The following is a 21241-nucleotide window of genomic DNA, read 5'->3' as shown; positions in this document are numbered from 1 at the left end:
ACGTTCAGTCGGCTGTGGGAATCAGACGTGAAGATGCTGCTGTAAATTCTTTTGATCTGTTCAAAATTGTGATGACGCTGGCGATTGACATCATCGATATTTCCTCTGTGATTGGCTAAAAGGTTTTTTTGGTCAGCGATGCTTCACTGAGACATCCAGATGCCATTTGATGACAAACACACACACACACACACACACACACTCTTTCATTTGTAAAATAAATGAATAAAATAATATATTCTGATACCTATATAGCATCTAAGCAAAATGTATAGAAATCTTGAATAGTGGCTCACTAAATTAGTCACCAAAAAGTTTATTTTAAACTTTCTTTTAATTGCAGAATGTTCCTATATTTTGCAACCAGTTAAAGTTGTTTGTGTGTGTGTGGAATGAGTGAGAGAACGAAGGAGCAGGCGCTGTGTTCTCATGCTGAAGGGTTTATTTCTCCCTTTTAAAAGCATCTTGATAGCAATTTTATTTATTCGTGTTTTTGTGATGAACTTTGCCACTTGAGAATTGAGACAATGGAATCGCTGCGTGATAATCAGTGGTTGGTTTTTTTTTTGGGGGGGGGGGGGTAGTCATCCAAAACTAAGCCAACTGAATCCAAACTGAAAGCCTCCAGTGTACACACACACAAGCTCTTGACTGCACTACTTCTACACACACACACACATTCTGGCTTCCATGTTTCTCTGCTTGACGGCCTCTGAACGTTCAAGCCACTCGCCTCCACCGTGACGCTACCAAGTGGTGTCATTTTCGTGTCTCACCACCACGTGGCAGGCCAGGCCATAGACAGGAAGCGAAACATTTCACTGTGCGATTGGAGTCTCAATGCTGTTTGAAATTGACGGCTGTTGGACTGAAATGTTTTCAGATCAGCAGAAGAGAAAAGTTGCAGGTGGCGGTGGGCGTTCCTGTGGGTGGCAACTTCCAAACCCTCCAGTTCATCCCTTCTGCCACACTAAAATCCTCTTTACACAAGTTGATTCAATCTTCGATTCATGTAACACTCCATTCACTCTGAGAATCACGTCCAGCTGTTCACAGCCGCTCGATGCCACCGCCACAGACACGAGGACGCCCGCGCGTCTCGATCAACAAGCCAGGAATGTGAATCCTCAAAAGAAAAACAATTGGCAACATTTTGCACAAACTGAAGTAGACACTGCCTCCAAGTACATCCAAGCACAGCTGGACGAGCGTGACTCAGTATTTTAAGTGATGGAGTATGACGGGAGTTGACATGTTGGATGTCACACGTTGCCATGGTGACCTGGGTTATGCTTCTTTATCACCCAAGAACTTCTTGGACTGCTTCTGTTGTATTTTTTCCTCACTCGTGCTGACATAGGCATCGCTGCAACGGCCCAGTTGTCACATGATGTGTGTTTGTGCGTGCGTGCGTGCGTGCGTGCGTGGACTGGTGCCAAGCCGTTTCATTACGGGTCTCTCACAAAGGGATCACTCGTGCTTTTGTCGGATTTTCCTCCTTTTTCTTCCTTTTGTTTGATAAGCACTTTGAAGCTCCTGGCGTGTGGGAGGAGAGTAGCTGTAAATAGCCATTTCCTGTAACAACAAGTGCTCCTTGTTCAGTCTGAATATTTTGTTTTGTTGGATTTACTTTCAAGAGCATTACATTGTTGTAGATTTCAAGGAGAAATAAACTAGACCAACCAAGCTGGTGTGTGGTGGAGTATCTTCAGCCGCAACACAAAGACCACAGCAGTCACGCACTTCAATCATGTTTAATGCGTGTAGGGTCAGGGGTTACAGGTGTACAGAAATGGAAATCAGGAGAAGCTTAAGTCACTGGAACATCAACTACTGAATGCAAATTCAAGTGAACACGTAACCAAAGAAAACAACCAAGAGAAAGAATCAAGAGTGAGAAGCGGCGAGTGCCGCTCTAAGTTAGTCATGCTCACCGATGGACGAGTGGACGCCATCTTACTGGCTCTAAAGAAACGACTAGAAAGTGACGACCCCGGACATTTACTAGACTTCATATCACTGCACAGACACCAGACACATCTGGATCGTAATCAGCGGCGGCGGACAAACAGCGAGCTGAGGCGGTGGCCAGCCGCTGTCATAGAGGCAGAGCTGCATGTTTCTTTACCTTAGATTTGCTGGAAACAACACAAGGAGCGAAACGTTATAAAGAATGGCCGACGGTCAGGAAAGCAAGATTTCATGTATATCCATATTTATATAGATCTCATCTATATAGATATATGATCTATCAAGTGTCTGCTCAGGAGAACCAAAGGAACACGACATTGTTCAAATCTAATTTCATGATAAAGAGTCACCTCGTCCCACCGCCTTCCCTCTCCCTCCCTACTGTCTCTGCCGCTCTCCTTATCACTCCCTATTCTCCCCCCTTCCTCTTTGTCTCTCTCTCCCTCCTCTTTCGGTGTCTGTCTCTCCATATTAAGTCACTTTTTTAATGAAATGTTAATTTTAGATTTCTCTGTTAACCAACATTCTCAGTCTCCCTGCAACAGCTTTAGAAACTCTTTAAAAAAAATAGACCTGGCTTCACCAGCCGACTATCCCTTTATCTATAAAAACTCCCCCAGCTGTATTTACACCCCCCACCGGCCCCTGCCAGAGCAGAGTCAGAAAAGACAAGACTGTCTCAGGAAAGTCCCACTGGAGGTTGGTGTGTGGTCAAAGAAGGAACAGAGACTGCAGCTTTATGCGGAGCTGACAGTCCACCTGTGTGGGTGTGGGTGTGGGTGTGTGCACTCGGAGTGGATTGTGGGCCCCCCTGCCAAGAGGAATGCCGAATATTCTTCACACAGACGACTGATCCCACACCTGCAAGATAAGAAAAGGGGTAAAGGAGGTCTGAGGTCTTGTTCACACTTTGTCTTGTGCCGCCCCCCAAAACACACACATTCAGAGCAGGGTACAACTGATGTCTGGACTTTGACCCTCCTTGGACTAGTTTACATATGCAGGATATGAGGGTGGTGTGTGGTCAGTTCGGCCCTCCAGTACCTTGTTGACAGGGGCCAGCTGTGTCCGCACAGAACCGGCGTGGAGTCGGCTGCTGTCCCCAAATCTCCCCGGGGACCTCTCCCTGCGACTGTCCAGCACCCTGCCGGGCGACTTCTCTCGGTCCAGTGGCCGGGCTGGAGACTTATCGCGCCGGAACTCAGTGCGGCCCTCCCTGTAGCGGTGGGGGGTGCTGGGCTCTCGATGCAGGCCATCATGGCTTCCTGGGCCAGAGGTCAAACGCTTGGAGATGTGCTCTGTGTAGGTGGGCGGGCCTCGCTTACTGGGACTCCTGAAAACACAGCAGAGACCAGTGTCCTTTGATGCATCTTCCAACAATGTTCATAGTGGACTAAACATGGTTTTTAATTCCTGCAGCTGCATTTTATAGCATACTTTTTAATCCCAGTGAGGGGATTAGGGTTAAAATTGGAAAGAGGAGCAACCCAAGCACATTCTGCTGTTGCTGTTTTATACTGGAGCAGCAGATGGCACTGTTGGCTTCTCAAATTCCATCCATCCATCCATCCCTCCATCATCCCTCCATGTTCCCCCTCTTCTCCTGTTCAGGGTGGTGGGGGTGGAGCCTATCCCAACAGCCTTCCCCCTGGACAGGTCACCACTCCATGGCAGGGCCAACACATAGAGACAGACAACCATTGGCTCTCCCAGCCACGCCTACGGTCAATTTAGAGTCTGGATTAACCTGGTCCCCTCTTGATGTCTTTGGACTGTGGAGGAAGCTGGAGTACCAGAGAGAACCCAGCAGGAACAGGGAGAACATGGAGACTCACCCAGAAAGACCCCGTGCTGCAGCCGGGGCTCCACTCACAACCTTCTTACAGTGAAACCCTTCAATTCCTCCAGCCTTTATGTCATATAAGCCATCAGGCGGCTGCCTCCCCAAACATTTCAGCCATTGATGTATACTCTGCACCTGTGCAATATTTAAGAGCTCAAATGAGTAAAGAGGTGATGGAGGTGCTGACCCTCGGCTGGAGCCGGTCCTCTGTAGGTCTCCAGATTCTCGGATAAGACTTCCCTTACAGCAGATGACCCGTAGTTTGTTCTGGTAGGAGGAGGCCAAGTAGATGGCACCAGAGGAAATGGCCGGGCCCAGATAGCGAGGGTTGGGGATGTCCAGGTGAGCCAGCATGGATGGCCTGCAGGAATAAACACAGATAAGTGAAAGAAAACTCAGAACTGTTTTAAAAATACATCAAGGAGTCTGAGACGTCTCACCCCAGAGCGGCGTGTCCCTGAACCTCAATAACATCCAGCGAGTTGAAGTAGGTGACGAACAGGTACGGCTCTCTGTAAGCTAACCACACATGACACCATCATTCACATGTGCCTGTCTCCACTCAAGAACCTGACCAGATTAGAGGAGGGACAGCAGGTTTACCAAAGGACAACGGCAGGCGGCTCCACTTGATGTCCTCAGTGCGGCTCCGCCGTCCATATGTGTCCACAAACACTCCAAACTCTGAGACAGAAAGACATCACATGCTGCTTCATCAGTGGCTGTTCAAGCACCTGGATTTTCTTTGCTTTTGCTGAGCGCCTCCATACCGTGGAAACACAGCAGGTACTCGTCCTTCTGCATACTGCTGGCCACCTGCATGATGGCGATGGGGAAGCTGTGGGACGAGGCAGCAATCGCTGCCGACGACAGCGACACGTCGTTCTTGTCCAGGAACTCTGCAGTGGGCCGAAGGGACCACGCGGCTCAAACATTCTGAATATTAAACACATGCTGCTGCTGGTCCCAGGGACCACCATATCACCATGTGACAACCAGGAAATACAAGACTCAGACACCAGGGTTCCAGTCAGTACAGATTCATGTTTCCCCAAAGACAACCAAAGTACCAGTGAATTTTAAAACCCTGATCTTTAAATAAACAAGCTGATAAACTGACAAAAGTCTGATGGCCTCTTAGGCTGCAAGACACATGAAATAGAACCTGAAATTGACTTCCATTTGCCCTCCTAATTATTTAATATTCTTCTAAAAAAATCAAACACCTAAAATGACATTTACATCACATCAGGTCCTAAGAGGTTCAAGAGCAAAGGACCTTTAATCTCTAAACGTTAGTGGATCTCTGATCATCCATCTGGATTAAGGAGACCTGGATTTTATACCAGCCAATTTGGACAGTTTAGCTGTTGTTAGCCGTCAGTCTCTGTTAGCTCCAAGTTATATATACGTGGCTGGTTCTTCCTGCATTCCGGAGTCACTAAGAAGTGATGGAGGACGGACAAACATCTGAGTGAGCTCAGTACTCCTGGTAGAGAGTACTTGGAGGGTAAAATAAGGAAGTACTGTGTAAAGACACACCCTCAAGTACAAACTGCTTCATCTCGATCTCGTAGAACTTGTTGGTCCCGATGATGATGCTGTAGCTTGTCAGGTGAATGCAGCTGCAGGGCTCCAAGGTCTCGATCTCCTGTCACATGACCCAAAGGAAGCGTTTCATTTCACCTGACACAGCTTCACATATCACACAGCACACAGAACTCAGTGAGATTGTCGGAATATATCTTAGTGTATTGTGGCCTAACAGGTCCCGTCACCTTACGAATACAGTATTTGCTGAGATTGTCGTTGTAGCGGAGGATGGTTATCTTGTTGGGCATCGCCGCACATATACAGGGTCCGTTGTCTATCTGCGAGGAGGAGGCGGATCCAGTTACGTGTTGGATTGAGACACATATGACCTGCTACATGTGAAGAGGAGGAGACCTACTCTCCCAGCAGCAAACAGATGACATCCCTTCACTGTCTCAAAGATGTAGGGGGCCAGCTCCGACTGGCTGGGCAGGTGGGCCTGGGCCAGGGACTGCTTCACCCTCTTAATCTCCACCAGACACAGGGCCCTCTCGTCCCCTACCCCACACACACACACACACACACACACACACACACACACACACACACACACACACACACACACACCCTGTGAGACTGTGTTTGCAATTCTTGCAAGCTGAGATGGGCCTCAGGATGTCTCTTTATCCAACCCAGAATCAAAGAACTGACAAGAACTTTTTATACAGAGATACTGAATAAGACCTCAGAAGATCTGATCTTCAGGGGGAACAAATCCAGTTCCATGAAGGAACCTGAAAGCATCCAGTTTGCCTCTGTGATGCTGCATCTTAGAGGCTGAAGTAAAGATTGACTACGAATCATGAGCTGCTGCTCGTTCATCAGTTTCACCTGTTGTATTGTAGTCCTGTCAAACCATTTCTGTCCTTCTTTCCTGTAGAGTCTATTTCCTGGTGATGTAGACTCTACAGTCAATTTCTTGTCCGTCTCTCTTGTTTGAGGGTACCCCAGGAAGACCTGGACTACTGGAGATGCCCACAACAATAAACACACCCCAAGAAAACCAGGACTCACCAACAATCATTAGCAGCTTCTCCTGCTCTTTGATGATGTGGATCTGGAAGACGGAGCCCAGACCCGGAACGTGAGTCAGAGAGTTCTTGATGACATTCAGGGCGTACAAACCCTCCTCAGAGCCCACCAGAACTATCTGCAGCCACAATGAGAGCACATAGTCAGAGTGAAGCTGGGGTTCATGGGGGTCTGCAAGGGTTTACAGGGGTCTCCGTTGGTCCACAGGGATCTTTGGTGGTCTAAGAGGGTCTATGGGGTCTGCTGCATTCTATGCGGGTCTCTGTGGGTGTACGAGAGTCTCAGGGGTCTGTTGGGTCTATGGGGTCTACATGGATCTACAGGGTCTATTGAGGTCTATGTTAGTCTTTGGGGGTCTACAGGGTACCTGATCGGTGAGAGGATGCGTGCAGTTAATGTCCAGCCTGTCGTCTCCCTCCAGCTTCAGCAGAGAGTTTCCTAGGAGCTTCTACAAGAGCAGACAGAGGTGAAAGGTCAGCGGGTCCCAACCTCTACGAGCTCAGGAAGAAGGAGCGAGGGGCGGGACATCTTAGGTCAGGAGTGTCAGAGGCGGTACCAAGTCACGGGTCACAGTCCCCAGGTGACTACTAGAGTTCGTGTTGAGGCTGAGACTACATCGATTGTTAAACATGTACTTTGGAATGTGTGAAAAAGAAATAAAATCACCAGGATGTTCCTACAGGTCTTTGTGCCACTTGAACAGAGGAACCTTTGCAAAACAGCCACACACACATGATTGGCCAGTGAGTTCAATTTCCTTCATGACAGACATGTGGCACCGTCAAGGTGTTAACTGGGACTCAGTTCAAGTCACACTTGGGACCTTTGATTTACTTCGAGGAAACAAAGACATGTAACAGTGTCCTCAACACTCGTGATGCCTCCTTCCAACTTCCATGGGTCCAACAAAGGACTAAGTGAAGACACTGAGTGAGTCAGCAGATGTTCATCAGCCAAATGTCTCACAGACACGTGACCTATGACCTGTGACCTGTGACCTGGGTAGCCATCTCTAACAAGGGTGCACGAGGGACAGCAGGTCCCAACCCAGAGATGATCAGATATCCTGAACATTTAGGGTCTTGTCCCATGAAAGTGAGGGGTGGGCACCAGAGTAGTGGGGGGGCAAACAACCAACACAATGACAGACACGTGCACAACTGCATGCCCGTGTGTGTGTGTGTGTGTGTGTGTGTGTGTGTGTCAGTAAGACTCGTGTCTGGATCTTTCACTCTTTACCTGGACCACAGGAGACACAACCATTTGTCCTTTGGACACAGCAGCCTATGTGTGCAATGACACCCGAAGGGATGGGTGGAGTCGAGCAAATCAAACATGCCCATATATGGGACATACAGTGTGGCGAGATGAAAAAGCAACGAACAGGAATGAGAATGATAACAGAGAGAAAGAGAGAGAGAGAGGGAGAGGAGGCAACAATTAATGACACATATTGAAATGGCGGGGGTGGGGGTGGGTGCATCAGACTAGCCTGCCCCCCCCACAGTTAAACGACCACACAAACACACACACAAGACCCCCCTAGATACTCACTGCGTCGGCTTCAGCCTTCTCCCGAGAGGTTCGCCCCCCCGCCACTACAGACTCCATAACGGCCACCCAGCGCTGTTTGTCTGGGAAACTGGGAGCCATGAAGTACACCGACTGTCCCGGCCAGCAGGGGGCGTGACATCGGGACTCCAGCTTCAAGACGTAGGGGACATCTGACACGAGACAGAGGGGACCTAAAATTCTGAGACTCACCATTTAAAAGGACGATAAAACTTGAAGTTTGTTTCAAGTCAGAGAGTTTCACGAGTACCTGACTTTGCAGTGTTGGGAAGTTCAGATGCCCCCACTGCTCCGTGGACCTCCACCTCCCCGTCTGACAGGCACAGGTCAAACTCCTCCAGCGGCTTCACCGTGTCTGAGGGACATGCAAACATCAAGCAGGTCAGTCACCAGCAGCCTAGTTTCCAACACGTCATCATTCTGACGCTCTGTTGGTGTTAGCAACCTTCTCTGGGCTCGCTCTCGTAAATGGACACTTTGGTCCCATCCAGAACCACGTACTTCCTCTCCCAGCCTTGGCCTCGCTTCCCATTCCTGCAAACACACGCTGTCTTACTGTAAACTCCCACTAAGAAACAGGAATATCAACTAACAGCTTGCAGAAGTTCAGAACTGCAGGAGGAGCAGATGATGAAAAATACACGATGACACGTCACAGCTTCAGAGACGGATTCCTAGCAGGTAATACCACCTGAATAACTAGTGTTTGGTTCAGTCAATGTTCTGCTCTGTTTTTATCACACGAATATCAGTTTCTCACTCTCTGCTCAACAACAGCGGCACCCTAACGAACCTCAGGAGGACACAACTCTGTCCCCATGATCTCCAGGGACGTCAGACCCCTGCGATGTGGTTGCTAATGCTGGTTACCCATTCTGTGTCATGAGAAGTTTAACAACCCAAATTTGAGAAATGAAGGTTCAGATGGGTTCTCCTTCATACCCAGACACGAACTAGAGAGGGTGGCAGCCTGCAGCCTCACCAGCAGATGTCACTAGATTCTACTGTGGATGTTTAAGGAAAGGAAATTCAAGAAAAACCCCATTGGTCAGGCTGTTTGAGAGGTCACAGCCGTCCTGAGACCCCTTTGATGGGAGTGGAGTCAGTGTCAGTAGTCCCAGCAGGCCTGCAGGTGGATGTTAAAAACACACTGTGATATTTGGAGGCCAAAATAGCCCATTATTTCTATCATGTACTCTGATGCTCATGAAGGGTATGTGAGGTGTCCATGATCTTTAGATACACCCTGAAGGCTGAAGAAGAATCCCTATGCTGCCCCCTAGTAGTTGGTGGTGGGTTTGACCTGGGCTGCTTCATCCAGCCCTCCAAGTGCATGTGTCCGCTGGCCTCCTTCAGCTGCTGGCCCGGTGAGCTGCCTTTGTCACGACACAAGCCTTCTGCCAGATGCAGCGAGCAGTCACTGGACATCCCACAGGTGGCTGGAAGGCAGGGGGAGCATTTTGGGTGGCACAGAGCGTGACATTCTGAAGGAGGAAAGCACAGGTCAACACTCCAACCACAACCTTTAATATGACGCCCAGGAAATGGATGGAAAATTTTGCATTTGTTTGTCTTTCTGGTGAATGGTAGTAAACAAAAACAAAAAAAAATTCATGTTTAGCAGAAAAAGTTCTGTAAATCCACATTGTTTTTGTGAAATTAAGAGGTTCAAATTATAGCGTTAACAATTTGATGTTATAGTCAGGTAGTGAATGAGGTGCAGCCTCAGCACCAGGACTGACAAATACTGATGATGACTCTCATTTGACATCCCTCATCATATTTAAACTCAACTTTGAGGAGATTACTTCTACAATGGCTGCACCAGCTCGAATAAACCTTTCTGAACTCACCCAGACAGGTGGCGGCCTGCCGGCCAAAGTGCACCGTGTCCAAGCACACCGTGCACTTTGCAGCTCTCATGTTGAGCCCCACGGTGAAGCGATGAGGGGTGTTGTGGTGGACCCTGTCCCTGTCCCTGTCCCTGTCCCTCTGACTGTCCTTTAGACGGCGGCTGTATTCTGAACATAGTCAGGGAACAAAATCAGTGCTCCATCCAGAAACACCAGCCATGAAACCAGCTCAAGTCAGGTTTAAAAGATGTTTAGCAAAATGCATCAGCAAGTCAAATCTGAAGACAAAAACATGTGTGAAAAAAATATTGATTCCGTCCATGTCTTTGCCCAGTCACTGATGCTTCTAAAGGCATTATCCAGTCAGTATGCAGCGTGTCGTCTGAGCTGATGCCTGAGTTATGTTTAGAAGTAAATGAACCCTAACCCATCATTGGCATTCTATCCATCACTGAATCTTTCTTGTGTCACAGTGATCAAGTTAAAATGACATAAAACAAAGGTGGAGTCATCAGATCTGAGCCTGGACTCAGTTCTACAGCAGTGACTGAATAATGCCTTTATGTTTGAGCTCGTGAGCACTTGTGCGTTTCTGTTAGTGTATGATGTGAAGGTCGGGGGGGGTCGCACAGGGTTAATGAGCATCGCTGACTTCTGCTAAGCTACAGCAACCAAGATCAAATGCTTCAGATTTCTAAAGCTGTGCACGGAGGCCTCACCTGACCAGACATTCTATAAAGTGCAGAGCTTTTAAAATCTGGCCTTTTTGTTGAAAATGGATGAAACAAAAGGAGAATAGAGATAGGAGACCAAACTGCAGAGACCAGAGTTTGGACCACTTACTTTCAAAAGTCACCCTCCTTCTTTCTGAAAGGTGTGTGAAAGACAAAGTAGAGTAAGAGATCTCCACGAAAAGATCCTTTGGTGTGTGTGTGTGTGTGTGTGTGTGTGTGTGTGTGTGTGTGTGTGTGTGTGTGTGTGTGTGTGTGTGTGTGCGTGTGTCTGTGTGTCTGTGTGTGTCAGGGCCAGTAGTTCAGTGTAAAGTACATGTCTGCATGAATGAAGTTCATCACTTTCATACTGTCACTCACTCACCCTCAGGTGTGGCTGCGTCTTTCCTGCGTCCAGAGTTGGACGGAGCCAGGCCGGTCGGGCCCTGCTGGTGTTCTGGAGACTTGACCATGGCTGACATGATCATCTGTTGCCGGGCGGTGGTCGGGTTAGCCGAGCTGCTGTGATCTTTGTACTGCAGAGCTGGAGATGGAACCACTGATCAAGTTTGACTTCAGCTTAATTTGTCCCATACACAATCATACACATACAATGATGTTGAAATGTGTGTGTTCCTGCGTCTGTTATTGACATCACAAACAATAATGACAGACTTTGTTGATGAAGAGCCATTGAGCAGAAGTGGTTGCTCATCCTCTCTGTGTTAGCCTCCTTATCTGTTGTCAGGGTGACCTGGACCCCTGTGATCCTCGTGGTTCTCATTGTGAATCATTTGATGTAGATTTCATTCAAGTTTGGAAGGGCGGTCCAGATGGTTGGCCAAGCTGACACACCACCTGCCTTGGAGGCAAGAGGTCCAACTTGGTGCTGCTACACATCCAGGTGGTGATGCTCCCACACAGGATGCTCTCTGTCATGCAGGTGGAGAAGCTCCTGAGCTGAAAGTCCCTCGGGCATCTGAGAAAGTAGAGAAGCTGACGGGTTTCCTCCACTTTGGTTTTAGTGTGGCAGGACCACGACAGGTCCTGGGTGATTAGGGAGCAGAGATATTTGAAACTGTCTACCCTCTCCACCTGGGCCCCTTGCAGGCTGTACTGGTGGAACCCGCTTTGTTACTTCCTGTTGAAGTCTACTATCAGCTCCTTGGTCTTATTAAAGTTCTGCTTGACATTGTTGTCATGGCACTGATCCACTAGGAGGTTGACATCTGACCTTTCCGCTGTCTCATCATTGTTGACAATCAGACCCTCTATTGCTGTGGTGTTATTGACCTGGACTGAGATGCTGGAGAAAGTGGCCATGTGATATGTTACTGAAGACACAACATACTTGTCTTGAGGTTTGCTTGGCTGAAATCACCGGCCACGATTAGGGCTGTATCCTGGAGGTCAGCTCGATCGCCTGCAAGAGTCTTGCGTAACTCAGGCAAGGCAATGTCTGTGTTCATCAGCGGTGGAATGTAAATGTCACTAAAAGTAGTAGATGAGAACTCACGGGGGAAGCTAGAATGGAGAACATTTGATTGTCAAGAACTCCAGGCTGGGTGAGCAGGAAGAAGTGAGAGAAATAACATTCCTGCTATCACACCAGCTGTTCTTCACCATCAGTCAGTCGCCCTTACCTCGGCTTGCTGGAGTTGTCTGTTTCGTTCTTGTAGCAGATTGAGAAGAACTCTGATGGTTGAATGGCATAGTCAGATATTGTCGGTTAAGTCATGTCTCCGTGAAACATTGGATGTTACTGTCTTGTATGTCTGGCTCGTATTTGATTCTGGCTCCAAGTTCATCCAGCTGGTTCTCCAAGGATTGGATGTTGCCTAACAGGACACAAAGCAGCTTCTCAGTCTATCCTTGAAACCAGCCTGTTTCCCTCTGGGCCACCCCTGCGGTCTGGACCTAGTGCCTTGTTGTGGACCTTGTAGTTCTCAGTATCTCATGGGCCTGAGTGGCACTGGTTGCTGGGCCAGGTGGTACTAATAGGCATAGTGTTTCAGTCACTGTGTCGTCTGTGCAGGCTGAGACAATAAAATTATAGACAAGACAAACAAATGACCAGAGCTGATCATCAGTCTGAACTCTCACCTTCCTCCCTCAGAGATCGCAGCTCTGCTCTCATTTTCTGTAGTGCGTCCTCGAGCTCCGAGCACCGATTCCGTTCTTTGTCCAGAGCAGCCTTCATGTCACTGTATTGTAGTGGCACTGGCTGGATGGGAGGCACAGAGGAAACCTGGCCCTGGTTCTGACCTTGGGCTTGAGCCTGAGCAGCCATGGCGGCCAGCAGATCCTCTCGCCGACGTCCAAACAAACCCTGAGACAAACCCAGACATGAGAGGTGGGTAGATTCTGACTGCAGTAGAATGATTTTGATTGCAGGCTGGTGGAGGTTGGTCACAACCCAGTAAATTGACTTGGTTAACAGGGTCTGGCCACTTGGCACTGACACCACCAACCGTCAGCGGCACCAGCTGCAGTCGGTGACAGTAAAGAACCCAGATCTTTACTTTCAGTTAGTTAGTAGTCTGAGGCCCTTTTCTTGTTTAGCCTTTAACATTCATAAATTTGATAAAGTTCAAGCAACGACTTGCATTGCTCCGTCTGCCTCTAGCACGGCCGCCACGAGTGAACCACCGAAAACAAGCAATTGTACCTTTATTTCATCATCTCAACCACACCCACTGGTCACTGATTGCTGCAGCCTTTTTATATATAGATCCATCCATCCATCCATTGTCTTCCGCTTATTCCTGTTAAGGGTCACGGGGGGGGGGGTGGAGCCTATCCCAGTAGCTACGGGCGAGAGGCGGGGTTCACCCTGGACAAGTCACCAGTCCATGGCAGGGCCAACACATAGAGACAGACAACCATTGGCTCTCCCAGCCACGCCTACGGTCAATTTAGAGTCTGGATTAACCTGGTCCCTCTTGATGTCTTTGGACTGTGGAGGAAGCTGGAGTACCAGAGAGAACCCAGCAGGAACAGGGAGAACATGGAGACTCACACAGAAAGACCCCGTGCTGCAGCCGGGGCTCCACCCACAACCTTCTTGCTGGGGGCCACAGTGAGGACCACTGCTCCACCCACAACCTTCTTGTTGGGGGGCCACAGTGAGGACCACTGCTCCACCCACAACCTTCTTGTTGGGGGGCCACAGTGAGGACCACTGCTCCACCAGGCCGCCTTCATATATAGATATTAATACTAATAAATAATTATTATGTAAAAATGTGCTTTTGTACCATCATAATGACTTTTTAATAAAATGTTTTACCTGTATTTTATAGTGTGTGTGTGTGTGTGTGAGAGAGAGCGAGAGAGAGAACCTTCTTCTTCTTGGAGCCTCCGTGGGCCTGGGCCTGGAGGAAGTCGATCAGTTTGGTCTGCTGGGTGATGGTTCCCTCCATTTTCACCTTCTCATGAGAGTATACAGCCTGCAGGTGGAGCTAAGTGAACATCACTACTGCCATGAATTTCTCCTCAAGTACTTCACGTCACACAAACGCTGACAGATAGACAGAGAGTGTTGGGGGACAGAACATTTGGAAAGAAACAGCACTGAAAATGACAGAATGATTTGTTTCCACTCTTGCTGGAACATGAGATGTGACACAAATCTCTGGCTGAAGGTGCTTCTACTCACCCATGTGTTTATGTACATGTGTGTGTGTGTGTGTGTGTGTGTGTGTGTGTGTGTGTGTGTGTGTGTGTGTGTGTGTGTGTGTGTAGCAGCACCTGGATATTCTCCAACTGGTACTCCAGGTCAGTTCTCTCAGTTTTCAGCAGGTCGGTCTGGTCCAGAGCATCCTGCAGACCCTGGGTCAGACGGAAGATGTGGGTCTTCTGAGCATCCATCTGCTGCTGAAGCTTCTCTTGCTGTAGAACACAAGCAGCTGTTGCCATTCACACTTGCTCTCCTGACTCTTATTTTTTTGCAAATTTGGACATTTGTCCACACAATGACTTTACACAATCACATTTATTGGTTTGCAGCAGAAATACAGAGGTAGGTACCTGTCATGTCTGCATCTACACTGATCAGCCATAACATTATGACCACCTGCCTAGTATTGAGTAGGTCCCCCTTTTCCTGCCAAAACAGCCACGCATGTGGAGGACTCCAGTAGACCTGTGCTGTGGAATGTGGCACCTAGAGGTTAGCAGCAGATCCGTCTAGCCCTGATGATGTTCCACAGGTGATCGCTGACCTGGAGGGATGCTGGATTGGATCCAGATCTGGAGACTTTGGAGGCCAAGGCAACACCAGGATCTGGTCCTGAATCATTGCTTCCCTGAAGGGGGATCACCACCCCTGACAGTGGCCATATAGTGAAGCAATCAAATTCTGTCAGTGGTCATGATGTTATGGCCAGCTGGTGTATAATCTGTATGCTGCAGAAGGTGAACAGCTCAGCTGAATGGAATCTATCACCTCATCCAGCAGCCTCTGCTTCAGATCTCTCTCACTCTCCAGTTTTTGCTGCAAACTGCGGGCATTCATCTCCAGCATGGCGTGTTTCTTCTCCAGATCATTTAGCTGAGAACAGAAAGACTTTGCTGACACACTGACCAGCTAAAGAGGTTCAAAGACTTGTTCAGTTACGCAGACATGCTCACAGTGTCAGCGAGGCTCTCGGCTTTGAGTTTCTGGTCTTTGAGGACCTGCTGAAGGGTCAGGATTTCAGCTTTGTGCTCCTTAACGGCCTGTTCCACAGCCTGGCGAGACTCGGAGCTGCGCTGCTCTGCACGAAGTCTAGAGAATACAGCAAACCTCACTTTATACTTAAAACTGCTTCCAGATCAGCTGTGCTTTCACTATTGGTGCTAAGTGGTGAACAGAGATTTGTGTAGAGGAATCTTAGACCGACGGTAGCCTGCAGGCTCAGTGACCTAGATGCACCGTTACTTCCCTTCATCATCAGTGGCTACTAAGAATGTTGCTGCTGTTGCAGATTGATGAAGGTGGTGCCGTAAACGCCACAACACAGGGACACCTCAACGGAGGAGGAAAGAGGACACAACCGGAACGAGCTGGGAGCAGGTTTGCTCTGTAATGTGTAGCATTCACGATCATCATGTCAGCATCGCGTCCATTGACTTTGTACACTGCTGCAGAGACGTTAAGTGTTTAAACTGCAATAATAACAAGGGTGAACATTTTAATGAGCCTTTATCTCAAACAGGCTAGAGGCTGGCAAGGACTGAGAGCTCTCACCAACATTTGAGGTTACACGTTAGTGACAGTTACACTAACATCTGATTTACTGATCAAACAACTCAATATTCTCTAGGAATCTTTTCATCACCAGAATCCGTTTAAGTTCTTGCACATCCACCCCAGAGAAAAATAGAGAGAACTGTTACAGGTCAGTTTCCAGTAAAAGCTGAAACTGTTCTATATTTGCCTGCAGTCTTAGCATTATTGTGTGACACTGTTGTGCTTTCTTAACCCAATTGACCTGCCTTGCCTACATGAACTTTCATATATTTTTTAGAACATTTTTCGAACCCTTGAGAATAAGCCAAAACCTGCACTGAGTGTGTGTAGGCAGGAGCCTCAACTGATAGCAACATTAGCAAGAGGCTTTACCATCATAACTGTTCCTCAAAATGTAAGAGGTCTTCCGGGTAAATTATATAATGGGCTATTGAGCCACTATGGGCAACAAAAGCAATGCAAATCTGAGCTGCACTGAGCCTGTTAGCCCAGTTTGACCTCCAAACTAACCCACAATCAGGTTACTGACAATCATGTCTGCATGTGACTTTAACCTGTTCTGTTTCTCAGTATCCAGCATTCTTTGGATCTCCCTGGTTCTCCTCTCAGCCTGGTTCTTCTCCTCCTCCAGTGTTGCCCTCCAGGCATCCCACTGTCGCTCCTTCTCTAGTAGCTCATCATTCAGGGTCTCCAATTCCAGCACTTGCTCCTCCAACATGGTGCATGTGGTCTTTAGGGTCTCAAGGTTCTAGTACAGAAGAGGAATCAAGTGGTATTCAGACTAAACCTCATGCTGTCACCCATCTTGACCAAAGCAACAATAAAAAAGAGGGAAGCAGCTGTTAAAATGCTCAGTTATGAGCAGTTATATTATACAAAATGGCATATAATGGAGGTGTTCAGGTAAATTACAAATCACTAAATGTTGCACAATTCGCATGAGCCAATACCAATGTTGAACCAATAAATGGGTGCAAATTAAGGACTGCCCTCGTTGGGAAAACAGCTGAATTGTCACTAAAAGCAGGACATCAGCTTAAGTCACAAACAGTCAGATCCTTAGATTTTTAATATTCAATGAATATTCTAATATTTGGAAATTTTGACCAGTTGCCATTGTATAGCAGGCAAAAAGAACAATGAAGCCCAATAAAGTTTATGAAAAGTTTAATACAGTGCAAAAGTACTTTTCTTCCTCGTTTTTTTTTTACATTGGCCTTTACAGGAACCTGTGTAGAGAAACTACAGGGCTTCAGTGGAAGTGCCCAGTGCAGTTGCCCTCTTCGGCCACTGAGGTCCAGGGGTCTGCTGGAAGCCCCAGGATTCCTGGTGTCACTATCTTAAAATTCACTTCTTTATTAACAACGCAGACATGGATTTCAGCCGTAGCATCAGAAGGTACGGACACACAGGAACACAATAATGGTCCCACTGCAATGAGAGACGGGGAGCTTGGACACAGAACACTTTATTTTGTTCATCGCACAGCCCACACAAAGAGCTGTGTTTCATGTCTTGTAACACAGTGCGTTAGACAAAGCATGGAAAGACGAATATAGCCTGAGCCGGTGCTGCAGCATCACCACGGCCCTCTGAAGTCCAACGCTTCCACAGCTGACACGACCTGGGAGTGATGAGATGACACATCCCTCCCACACAGCACCCATCCCTCGTCTATGACTTCCATCTCTGGTTACACAACCAGCAGGAGCTAGCGAGAGTGCTGCTGGACACCCACACACTCATCCGCCCACAGGGCCAGTGCACACATCGCACAGCCTCCTCACAGCTCCGTACAGAACACAGCTATCCTGGAATATTCAGAGGGTTTAACGCTGTCGGAGCTAGGAGAGATGTCTAGGTCACCTGTCACAGGTTGTGCAGGCATCACATGGTGTGACTTAGTGAGAGCGCCTGACTGGCTGCAATCAGAAGCCTAAACCAGAGGAGGAATCTAACGCTTTAAGAAAAGTAAGGGCAGCTGATGTCTTGTGGCTCAGTGAGCTTGAGAGACAGTTGGAATGATCAAGAATGAGTGTCTCCAGTCAATTCTATGGAAAGTAAAAGTACTACTGACGGCAGCAGTACTACTATCAATAAAACATGACTTGATGCCACTAATTGTAACACTCACAACTTTCGTTGAAGTCGATTCAGCTGAGACATGAATCAATGATCCCAAAGCAAAAGCTCACCTGTTTCTGGTTGTTGAGGTGCATCTCCCGGTCGGCCACCTCCCGCCGCAGCCGGTCCACATCCTGGCTGAGCTGCAGCCGGTCCTCTCTCTCATCAGACGCTTCATCCAGCTGCTTGGACAGGTAGAAGTTCTGGCGGTTCAGCTCAGCATTCTCCTGGGTTAGTGTGGTCAGCTGCTCCTCCAGGTCAGTGATCACCTGTGGAACATCATCAGAAACAAAGACATCATCATGGTCCTCTTCCTCCTTCTCTGAGGAGGTCTGAACTACCACCAAGGGGTCGTAGTTACTGAATTAGGCATAAAGGACAAGCGAGTCTGAGATTCTAAATGTTAGTTTTCAGCCACCAAAATTATAATCTTAATTCAGGAAAAATAATATCTTATTAATTTTATTTTGACTGATATTTCTATTGTGGTATGATTCACAATATTTACTCTTGTGTCATTATACAATAAATATATAAATACTATTCAAAAAAACTGAAGGATGATGGTGTGAAGTTTTCTTCTGACTGTAGAGTAGCAGGTGCATGCTGGGAAATCTCCACAGTGCCACAATACTGCATCTGCATGGTGGTTTCACAGAGGCTCCATTGTGATTTATATAGAGACCATTCAATTAAAGGTAATTTCTACTACTCACTCTACTTTTATTAATGAACAATTAATTGTCCAGTTCAAATATAAATATATAAATACATAAGACATATTCAATGGCAGAACAAGTAAATACTAAGCAAATCTGTTCTTTACAACAGCATTTGGCTCTTAAAACTGCGACTGAAACTTTTTACATTGTACTCTTACAATTCAAACCTTTTAAAGGAACCAAAAATAACAATCACTGAGCCATAATCTTCATATGTGAATGTTTTGTATGAATTCCACTGTTTAAAACAAAACCAACAGAACTCCTGTATGTCAACTGTGACGATACACCAGAGGACAAGCAAATATGATGACAGGTCCATTTCATGTCACACTGATTGAGTTGCTGGAACACCAGATTTTGTTTGAACATTTTAAGGAGAAAAGAATTTAGAATCTTGCTTTGCAGACTTTGTATTGATGCTACAATTTACCAAATGCTGCATATTCTGGTCTCATCTCATCATGGTTTCTAAGCAGCCGTCTTCAGAACTAATCATGTCATCAGCGTCGCCGTTGCTGTAATCAGCCAAGCCCACTGCGTCTGGCTGTGGAGGGAGGAAGCTGCACTCTCTGACCTCATGGTTGCGTGTACCACGCAGATCCACAAGGTGGCAGGCCAAGAGGCACAGCCTGAGTGCATCACCTCGTACTGACTCAGTGCTTCCAGGGCACAGACGACAGCAGCTACATACTCTGAACAGTCAAGGTCAAAATAATGCCGCGGTGATCACACATCGTAGAGCAGCGATATCACAACCGGCCCTTTGCTTCCTCAACACGGCCGATAACGGATCACTCGACCGTGTTTGTGAAGGGAGTTGAGATTAAAAGGTCGGTTGATGAGGAAGAAGAGGCGGGTGAAGATCCACAGGACAGGAGAAATGAAGGTTGAGCCATGTTTCCTAAAATGTGACCATAAATCTAGACAGGGCTGAGTGATATGCATAAAACTACTACTAATAACTAACCTGTAGTAACTAACTAACCAACCAACTAACTAATACCAGTACATGAAAGGTTTCTGGTTATTTAATTGAGAAAAGAAAGAGCAGCATGGTTCAGTCAGATGACCTTCTTTGAAGGCTGTCTGACAGTCTAACACTGCTGCGTCAAGCTCATGTGACTGGGTCTCAACCCTCACACACACACATGCACACACACACGCACTCACACACACCAAAGGATCATTTCATGGAGATCTCTTACTCTACTTTGTCTTTCACACACCTTTCACACACACACGCGCGCACACACACACGCACGCGCACACGCACGCACACGTGCACACACGCACGCACACGCAAACACACACACACGCAAACACACAAAAGTTGTCTGAAAATGCACATTTATGTCAAGAACCTGTTAACAAAGACATGTGTCTCTGCGAAGTGACAGCCTGACAGGAGAAAATGTCATGTGACCACCAGACACATGCTGAGTGAGTTTCCCTGGGAAGTCCTAACACTGCCGGCAAGGCCAGGTACCTCTGACCTCACCTGTTCAGTAAGAGGGTATATCCCTGATGACCTGACTGTGCCACGAGCCTTGTTGAGGCTTCTTGGGTTGGGGAGAACATTTTGATTGATGTCATTTGAATTTTCTCTGTCGGACTCATTGCCACCTCAGTGTGAGGCTTTATCTCTTTCACTTATCTAATGAGTTGCAGCTGCCCGTGTCACTATTGGAGTCCTTTCAATGCTGAGCAATCACTCAGTCAACCGATGCGCAAACAATGGAGGCCTCAGTAGACGCAGCTAGGAAGAAAACCTTGGCAACTTGTATCTGAAGGGGGGCCAGCAGAATCTTCCTGAACAGTCTGTGAGTGGCAGATCTCAGGTTTAGGCTCCTGGGATAAAGCAGGACCGCGGTGGTGTTGGTGTTGATGTGGTTTCTGTTCTAAATGTGGTGGTGGGTCAGCACGGCGCAGCACTCAAACCACTGTAATTCGGTAAAACCTATCATCATTATGACATTACAAGCAGTTATGGAAATGTTGTAGCTGTAACAGTGTGGTAATAACTCATCTATATATAGATGTAGTGAGGACTTTAAAGGGGCATGAGACAACAATCTCAGGAAAAAAGTGACAGTGCAGATACAATACACGTTGCAGAGCTTTCAGAAGGGTGCGGAATAAAGGCCTGTTTACTGCTATGACTGCGATTATTGAACATTTTCTCCAGATCCAACATGTTGCTAATATATAGACCCCAAGTGGATGAGGATCTCTGGGCCACCAGAGTGAGTAGACTGGCATCAGGTGTGTCAGCTGCTTTTCCATTGCAGTTTTTCACAAAATAAAAGCGGTATTTCTAAAATTTTGACCAAGTACAGCTGCGATTTGCAGGGTTTTCAATTGAATGGTATGTAGCGCATGAGCCGTAATTCTCGTAAAATCTCGTCCTGCGAGACTCCACTGTGAGGAGGAGGATGGAGGTACACAACATTTTGCATTTTGGAGCAGGTGCTTTGGCTGTCACTACTGCTGTTGCTGCTGTTCCCATCAGCAGACGAAGGCAGCGAGTGACGGTTCAAAGGCGAAGTCTGTATGTCTGGGAGACACGGATAAGGGATTAATAAGGG

General features: G+C 47.4%; 1 protein-coding gene across 9 annotated transcripts in view; it reads right to left on the bottom strand.

The window, feature by feature from the left end:
- Positions 1-1505: 1505 nt before the first annotated feature.
- citb (citron rho-interacting serine/threonine kinase b) overlaps positions 1506-21241 on the bottom strand; it is a 64322-nt gene continuing 44586 nt past the window's right edge. For 3 of the 9 annotated variants that reach the window (XM_086207600.1, XM_086207594.1, XM_086207601.1), the window contains 26 exons: positions 18003-18200; positions 16362-16555; positions 15207-15342; positions 15022-15126; positions 14325-14465; positions 13916-14035; positions 12678-12903; positions 10960-11118; positions 10708-10731; positions 9865-10032; positions 9315-9495; positions 8457-8545; positions 8262-8366; positions 7994-8163; positions 7679-7723; positions 6807-6887; positions 6422-6557; positions 5766-5905; positions 5593-5685; positions 5357-5465; positions 4585-4713; positions 4418-4498; positions 4255-4333; positions 4002-4175; positions 3016-3304; positions 1507-2832 (listed from right to left, as the gene is read on the bottom strand). In XM_086207600.1, coding sequence (XP_086063726.1) covers positions 2809-2832; positions 3016-3304; positions 4002-4175; positions 4255-4333; positions 4418-4498; positions 4585-4713; positions 5357-5465; positions 5593-5685; positions 5766-5905; positions 6422-6557; positions 6807-6887; positions 7679-7723; positions 7994-8163; positions 8262-8366; positions 8457-8545; positions 9315-9495; positions 9865-10032; positions 10708-10731; positions 10960-11118; positions 12678-12903; positions 13916-14035; positions 14325-14465; positions 15022-15126; positions 15207-15342; positions 16362-16555; positions 18003-18200 — 3396 coding nt within the window. In that variant the 3' untranslated portion in view covers positions 1507-2808. Of the gene's footprint in view, positions 2833-3015; positions 3305-4001; positions 4176-4254; positions 4334-4417; positions 4499-4584; positions 4714-5356; positions 5466-5592; positions 5686-5765; positions 5906-6421; positions 6558-6806; positions 6888-7678; positions 7724-7993; positions 8164-8261; positions 8367-8456; positions 8546-9314; positions 9496-9864; positions 10033-10707; positions 10732-10959; positions 11119-12677; positions 12904-13915; positions 14036-14324; positions 14466-15021; positions 15127-15206; positions 15343-16361; positions 16556-18002; positions 18201-21241 lie in introns of all 9 variants that reach the window. The other 6 variants (XM_086207598.1, XM_086207595.1, XM_086207596.1 and 3 more) reach the window with 6 other exon arrangements.

This window comes from Aulostomus chinensis, chromosome 6 (genome assembly GCF_037954235.1).
Source record: "Aulostomus chinensis isolate RoL2024-O1b breed Wild chromosome 6, RoL_Achi_v1.0, whole genome shotgun sequence".
Lineage (NCBI taxonomy): Eukaryota > Metazoa > Chordata > Actinopteri > Syngnathiformes > Aulostomidae > Aulostomus > Aulostomus chinensis.
The sequence above is the reverse complement of the archived record's forward strand: the minus strand, read 5'-3'. Positions and strand labels throughout refer to the sequence as shown.